The sequence below is a fragment of the Erigeron canadensis genome, chromosome 4, assembly GCF_010389155.1.
Source record: "Erigeron canadensis isolate Cc75 chromosome 4, C_canadensis_v1, whole genome shotgun sequence".
NCBI lineage: Eukaryota > Viridiplantae > Streptophyta > Magnoliopsida > Asterales > Asteraceae > Erigeron > Erigeron canadensis.
Window position 1 is genome coordinate 23,708,381 of NC_057764.1, and position 8,438 is coordinate 23,716,818.

Sequence of the window (8,438 nt, forward strand, 5' to 3'; positions counted from 1 at the left end):
TATATATATATTTCGGCCAAAGCATATTCTTATTTTGTTTTTGCACTTTCATAACCAAGAAGTCCGGCCTTAGATTAACTATATCTACAAGGTCATAACTAATGGTAGTTTAGGTGGCTCACTTTTTAATTTATTGTTATTTTTTCTCTCATCTGGTTTTGGTTTTAGATATTGAGTTATTATATTTTTTTTGAGGTTATTGTTAGTTGTTAGAATGGTGATGATATGATCCACAATGTCGGACCATTTTGGTGCGCGGTAGAAATGTAGAATGACCATATAAAACCTCTAATCCAAGTAATTTGATTTCACATAGCGATTTCTTTCATCATGAGAAATAATATTTATACCACAACATTTGATGTATTTACTACACATGTGTTTTACTGATTTATATGGTATGCTATAAAAGTTGTATAATGTAGTAATAAATCATAATTTGTGGTGCTAATATCAATTCCCTTCCATCATTTTTTTGATTTGTTATTTAAAGGGACTAGATCGATGAGCCTATTGCTTTGGGACTTTGGGATGACAAGTGGTGTAAGATTATCTTTTTTTGTAAGTATTTGACTTACACGACACAATGTGTATCAAATTTCATATTAACTTTCATAGTGTTTCCGTTGTAGTCTCGGCCTCTCGGTTTTGTGTTATATACTAGGACGTCCTTGAGAGAAATTTCGAAAATTTAGAGTTTTAAAAATTGAGGGAAGTCATATCTTTATAGCTTTACCATAGAAATTTCACCAGTATACATATAACGGTATAATATATAACATTTAGAAAGCGGCCGGTAAAGCTCTTTATTAGTTTAATCATTAGCCATTTGTAAATTTTATGGGCGGATCTATATATGTAAAACAGCACATACAATAATATATTTCAGGACCAATTTAGTCATAATTGGGATTTAACTAAAGTTAAAGTCACCTGTGTAATTGAGTATGTTAGAAATAATAATTACACTATTTGAATAGTGGAATGAAAGATAAATACGGTAAAGGGCTAAAGGCTACTTTTTTTCTGGGTATTGGAAAAGCTCACTCTTGACTTGTATTGAAGCATATATATATATACTCGTAGAAGACTTCTAGATTTCTAGATGTGAAAGTGTGAAACATTAAAATTAGAAAAGTTCATCATCCAACTACATAATTAAACTACATGCTTCTAGGCTTCTAGCGATAAAAAGGTTTTTGGTCTATTTGAGACCTATGTTATGAATATGAAGGACATGGACCTCCCTTTTTAAGCTACCCGTGATTAATTTTGCAACTACTCTGTGTTATTTGTATTTACCGGTTTAGATTTATTAAAAATAATATATAGAATGTCTCGTTGTTTTGATCCGATATGGTCCAACCAATTTGACTGGTTGTAGCCTACATTTTCAAGCCCGTTCAATGGACGAGTAGTTTTAAAATATATTAATTAAAGCTAAAAAATTAGAATTCAAATATATTAAATAGATATCGAAATCAACTTGGAAATTTGCTAGCAAAATAGCATCTCTATCAGTTAAAATACTCATAAAATTCTCCGTCCATTCACCATTGACCGAGCCATGTATGGTAGCGCCCTACAAATAGCAAAAAAAAATGGAAAAAACTGGTAAGTTCTATTTGTGTGTTTCTATGTGTTTAATCCAATTTTTAAAAAAACCCAAATTAATTAACCATAAGAATCGAATAAACATCGTTGCATACAGAATCCTACAGGAAAATTACTCTATATAAAAAAAGGAACCCAACTGAAAACATTCCAAACGTCGATCAAATGATTTTATCGGCTAATGCAAGAAAGATAAGGAAACAAATTCTTGATCAAAAAAGGAGTCGAGCCAAAAACCTTGCAAAGTCATCTCTTGTTGTGTTAAATCCTAAATATAACTTAGATCAAAGGGTTTTATCTAAAGGTATTTTTAAAATTGATATCATGCTTTTCATAAGATCCGAAGTATACTTGTCATACACAAACTAAAATGATGAATTGTTCCACCATGCTAAATAATCATACTAAAACATGCAACACCATCTCAATATGTAGCATTTTCCCCTGATAGAATATCATCGGCTAAAAAATTACACCATTAACGAACTAGTTTCAAAACAAATTCAAAATAATCATAGTCGATATATTAAAATAATTAGAATCTTACTCATAGCAAAATTCGACTTTTTATCTAAAAGATTGTAGAAGGATATAATCGTAAATCTGAAGTATACTTCATTAATGAGCCACTTTCAAAACAGAATCAAAATAATTAAAGTCAATATATTAAAGTAATCAAAAACCTACTCATAGCAAATTTATACTTTATATCTAAAAGGTTATAGAAAAATATAATCGTAAATCCTAAGAATTAATATACGTTACAAATAAAAATTTTAATATATAATATTTAAATTAGTTAAGTCATATATCACAACTTAATCAATACAAATACTAAAGAAGAAACATACGAAAATTAACTCCATATAAATATTGATGCAGTTTACCCTTTTTTTCAACTTTAGTTAAATAAAATTTTTACAGTCTCTTATAATCTAAAAGTGTAAACTATATAATTTGAAAAATGCATACCAATTCATCAACAAATACCATCTCGAACGTTTTGATTTTTTTGGGTTGTTCCACTCCGAAACAGTCCATACATGCACAACAAGGAATCGTAAATGATGGTTAACATGTGTTGGCTTAAGATGTTCAAGATTAACTAATGTGGTCATATTTTTTGTTGTTGAAGAAGAAACCATAACGAACTTATAATGGATAACAAACTAATTAAAAGAAATAATAATTACAATAACATAAGAATTCAATGTTAAAAAATAATAATAATGATTAATTATGTGCAAAGTATATAAAAAGAAAAAACTCTTTTTGTAGTTGATCGTAGCTTCTTTTTTTGTTGTCGTACGTGAGTTATATAATAGATTACCAATAAACCAAAAATTATAATTAATTGATTTTAAATTGGGTGAAATTGTAAATTGGTGATGGAAAACCAAAAGGTGTAAATTAATTAGTTTTAAGTTAGGTGAAATTGTAAATTGGTGATGAAAACAAAAAAATGTAAATTAATTATTTTTAAGTGTAAATTGGTGATGGAAAACCAAAAAGTATAATAAATTATTTTTAAATTAGGTTAAAGTGTAAAGTGGTGATGGAAAATCAATAAGTGTAAGTTAATTATTTTTAAATTGGGTTAAATTGTAAATTGGTGATGGAAAACCAAAAAGTGTAAATTAATTTTTTTAGATTGGGGTTAAGTGTAAATTGGTAATAGAAACCAAAAAGTGTAAATTAATTTAGATTAATATTAAAAAAAATTAGAGGATTAATAAGGAGAGAGGATTAGGCTCTAGGAGGGAGATTAGGGATGTTAAGTGTACCTTCAACCTCCTCTTTTAGATATATTATAGATAGATTATAACTTTAAAAAGAAACCACAGTTTACATTTACGTTTTGTTTGGTGTAAATGTGTAGTTAGGAAATAGGAATGGGTAATCATGTTAAGAGTTTGGTTGATGGACATAATATTTGAAATTTTGGGTTATCAACCACGAAATATAAACTTTTCGCATATAGGGATTTATATAAGAAACTATAATTTACATTTACGAATTTGGGTTATTTAATTTCTTTGTTCTCTTTCCTACTATTTCTTTTTAGATAGCAACCCAATTCAAAGATAAAATAAACATCATAAAACAAGATACCATTCTCTTCTTTTTCTCTACTATCAACTATACTTGGAACTTTGGAAGTTGGAACTCTTGCACAAAGCCCAATTTCAAAGCGGCCCAACTACAATATTATGAGTATTCCACAAGTAGTATCATATTGTAGCCCAATTATATAACTCGCTTCATATTTTATACGAGTATTTTTTTTAACAGTGACTAAAATTATAGTCACACAACTAGTCAGTTATCAAAAAGTTGTGCAATAATTTTATTTAGATCTTAAAGGATCATAAAACTTAATCACAACTCTGTCTGACTCACTTGATTAGAAAGTTCGACTAGATCTATCTACTTAACTAAAAATTTTTTTAGACAAGCCCGACTGAATATTAGATTATTAGTTGTTTAAACCTGAAAGTTTGTTAATTAATAACATAGAAAATGGATTGCATATTAATTACTTAAAAATCCTCAAATCACAAACTTGATGATTAAACATTAAAAAAAAATAAAAATGTCATGTACTCTAAACACATTACAAAGTACAAACATATTACTATGATCAATTAAGATCATCGAATATTAAAAAGTCTTGGCAAGTTTAGCCGCTTCATAATCAGCCGCCTTCTTAAGAAAACTTCGGTCATCGTCATCCACAGCCACCTGAATCGGGGACGAACCAAGTCCATCAGCAACAGCTAGCATGATCTTCTTCACTTCTGATCTAAATTCATTAATATCAATTGTCCCATTTTTGTCTTCATCAAAACTACTAAATATAGAGTCATACAACTTAGTTAGCTCTTCTGGTGTTGTAGGCTTGTCGAAACCAAAATCCGTCTCTAAGAACCGTGTGGTTTCAAATGCTTTTCGCATCTCGGATCCTGATAAAACGCCATCCTTGTTGGTGTCTAGAGATTTAAACTGCTCGTCTGCATTGGCATTGAATTGAACTTCGTCGTTCACAAAGGACCGGACCGTCTGTCCGTCGATGATTATTATACCCATATCTTTGTGTGTATATTCTGTGAAATCGGAACGAGATTAATTTGTGTGTGAGTTGAAGAGGCTATGAGGAACGTATTTAACTATTTAAGTAGTAAATTGTTATGCACAGAAAATCAAATGTTATATTTAGCATAACTAGCATCTAAGGTTTACCAATATGCTAATTTGGTCCTTTCAATTTTGAAGAAAAGGAATTTAGGATAACAAAGCAAGATTTCTTTTTATCAACGTTTATTAATTGAAATCTAACTTTGAACTGAATTTGCCTTTAAAACTTTAATGATGACCATCAAAAATTCACAACTGAACTTCTTTTTTATTCTACGTACCCAGTTGCCATAATTTGTGTCATGTTTGATGTCCTTAACTAAATTTGTGTAAAGCTCATAGTCGGAGTATGAAATTATTAGTTTTGGACCAGTACTAGACATACATGAGAAGTAGAAGGTACTAGTGTTTTATTTGACTAAAGTATCTCCTAGTAATAATGATCATTTTAAAATTTGGCCACATTGTGCACGAGGATCGATCAAAAAAAATAAAACAATTGTAGCAGGTGGATGACGAGTTCCAGATAAATGATTTAGTTTTATCTGTACACTGGTCAAAATTTTAATTTAGTCTGTCTAGAATAATCGTTTTGTTTTTGGAAGAGCAAATATTGTTAATTTATTACGACTATTATTAATTTTACACGTAAACATAAAATAAAATAATAAATAATAGTACCTCCAAGTTGGACACCCATGTGCGCCGGCATTTGTGGCCGGGTTCTTGAAAGCCTTAATTGGTAGTATTTTACTTCTTTAATTTGAAAGATCAAAATGTGTTTTGGTCTTTTGGATAATGGCTATGGGCCGGTGTGATCGACATGGATCAATTGCCATGTTTTGGCTAGCGCATAGTTGCCTTTTATGAATCGGTAACTAGCTAGCGCCATGCAACATTGGTATGCTATATCGACCAACGGTACTTAATTCCCATCGCTCAGTACGTGTATCTTCAATTCTTGTGGAAAATTTAGTTAACTAATGATTGACACATTTTTTTGATTTAATAGTTCAAACGACAAAAGTCCAGAAGAACAACTTTTATTGTTTGCTTTTATGTTGGTTTGCCAACTGCGAGTGTATAACACGTGCCATCAATAGACAATTGGGATTGTAAATTGAATTTTTCCTAAAATCACAATGGAATGTCTGATGTCAATTATGAAATAATCGATCACTACGTTTTACTTTCTCTGTGACTTGACGTACTTAAACAAACATTTGGAATACCAAAATAAAAAGGGTGAAGTACATTAAGACTACTATTAATTATATCTTTACATCGTCGGTTACACCTTGAAATGTGACCGTCTCTACATCTTCATGAGATACTACTGTCTTCGTAACAACTCACCGCCATCTATGTGTATACCGTAACAAAAAGCTCCTAATGAGTAGTAGTACGTTGTTATTGCAACCCGTGGTTGCTAATTTATAACATATAATACATTGTCAATATATGACCAACTTAATTTCTTATTTAAATATTGTCTGCTAGCTAGCAAGTCGATGTTGTTCAACTCTTGCTATTAGTTACAGGAGTTTGATATGAACTGAAGTTTTTTTAAAAAAATGATATGTACGACGCTCCTGGTTACTGGATTAAAACTGTTTATACGACGACCTTGAAATCAGTTAATAAAAATTTATAGCAACGGCGTATAAAAATTCAGTAATCTACTGATGTATATACGACCCAAACACACAAAAAGCAATCCTATTTTTAGTTAAAAGTTAAGTTACGAGCTAGTTTAAAAGTTAAAACCACCATCAGTAGTAGTTACTGAAACAAAAGGTGTAAGGATTTGATATATATAATGAATCTTAATAATAATATATTTCAAGATACCAAGTGAATTGTTGCTCAAAATCAAATACTAATTGTTGACCATTCCAAGTGTGTTCCCACACGTAGCTGAATAATAAAAGCCACAAGTAATATACAAAAATATCATAGTTGCAAGCTTAAGCCAAATCTTAACTGTAGGTGTTTTACAATCTATAGCTTAATGAAAGTGTTATCTAGATACTAATAAAAAGTTTCCCGCAATCGTCTTCTTTACCCAACTTGTACCTATACCCGTTAGATGTTCTCTTGACCCGTATTTGACAGTCCTTGAATCTGTCTCAACTGGTATAAACACTATCATGATATAGTAAGCCTAGCATCATTAAACATGTTACTATTAGTTTCAAACCCAATTAACGTAGCTAAGTAGTTATCACAGCACTCACATAACCCTCATGGTTATCTACACTGAAAATAACTAGAAACTCATTTGTTGCTTACTCTAAACACGAAACTATGATTTCTGTAACCAGCAACAGTAATGTCCCGTATTTATTTTCCACTAACGAAATTGGAACTATGATTAACGACACTATACTAAGGCCAGTAAGGACATAAGATTAATAATATACCAGAATGTTGGGTCGAAAATCGACCAAGTATAATTTGTTCAGAAATAGTTGAAGTTCAGCGAAGAATACTTGTACAAAATTCTAAACCACTTTAGTATAAGTTCACTGACTTTAGTTCAGATCATCCCAAACTGAAAGCATTCATTCTGAGGTTGAAGATTGAAGAAGAGAATCATCTCAGAAGCAGAGCCCTGAGGAGATTCTTCCTGATCGAAGACTGAAGCATCTCAGTGTAAAAGTATTGTCCTGATTACGAGGAAGCCTTTTGACTTTATCTCTCTTTACCCGGTTTAAAACATTGTCCCTGGCAGAGTGATAGATGAAGTAAAATGTTGGGATTAAAAAGTGTCAAGTCACATCAAAGTGACTTTCACACATAACCTTAAACAAGCACGTTAAGGATTTGATTTTCAAATCCTTAAATGTTCCCAACCGTATTTGTACGGCCTTGTCCACGTCATCATGGATTTTGCCTATAAATTAAGGCTTCTCACAACTTGCAAAATGCTTGAAACTTTGACATTGCAACTTGTGAGATATATTATAAGTAATTCTTAAGAGTATTTCCAAGTTATTTATATCACTTGTATTTCAAGGTTGTTTAAATATTTTCACTTGAGTGATTATCTTTGTTCCGCAACAACCTTTGTATTTTGTTTATATCAATGAATAAAATACATTGAAAGTACATTTTGTCTCAATGTCACATACTTGATTATATATATTATTTATATAGTTTCAGCATTTTAAGTCTTGCAATTTACTTTCAGTTTTTTACTTTATTGTTTATATCCATATCTGGATCGCATTCTGAACTGGTCACATTCCAGATTAGGATTGCTTGCTAGTCGGGTTAATCATCTAATTTGGGACTTACATTTGGTATCAGAGCAGATACGTTGAATTATTTTAATTCGATAACCATTGATTTGTCGAGATGGCTAATCCGGAAAACCCTAATGAAGGACGTACCCCTAATGCTACAAATCTACCACCTGTTATTAATAACAATATACCTTTGCATAATGTCCATGTGCTCTTTCCAAACAATCATGTTCCCAAGTTTGATGGAAACAGTGAAAATTTAATCACATGGAAGGCTTGTATGCTTATATTGCTGGAGTTGAAAGACATTTGACCACCATTTTAAAAGAATGACACTTTGTTCCCATTAATGCTTAATTGTAGTCTGAAATGTCGATGGGACTTTTAGGTTAACACTAAAGGAGAAGGATCATTGGTCTGAGAAAGATCATAGGCTGGTAG

At 30.9% G+C, this 8,438-nt stretch overlaps 1 protein-coding gene across 1 annotated transcript; it reads right to left on the bottom strand.

Annotated features, from left to right (window-relative positions):
* Positions 1-4,241: 4,241 nt before the first annotated feature.
* LOC122594835 lies at positions 4,242-4,738 on the bottom strand. Its single transcript, XM_043767144.1, has one exon. The coding sequence runs from the start codon at positions 4,699-4,701 to the stop codon at positions 4,276-4,278; it is 426 nt and encodes a 141-aa protein (XP_043623079.1). The 5' UTR covers positions 4,702-4,738; the 3' UTR covers positions 4,242-4,275.
* Positions 4,739-8,438: the final 3,700 nt, after the last annotated feature.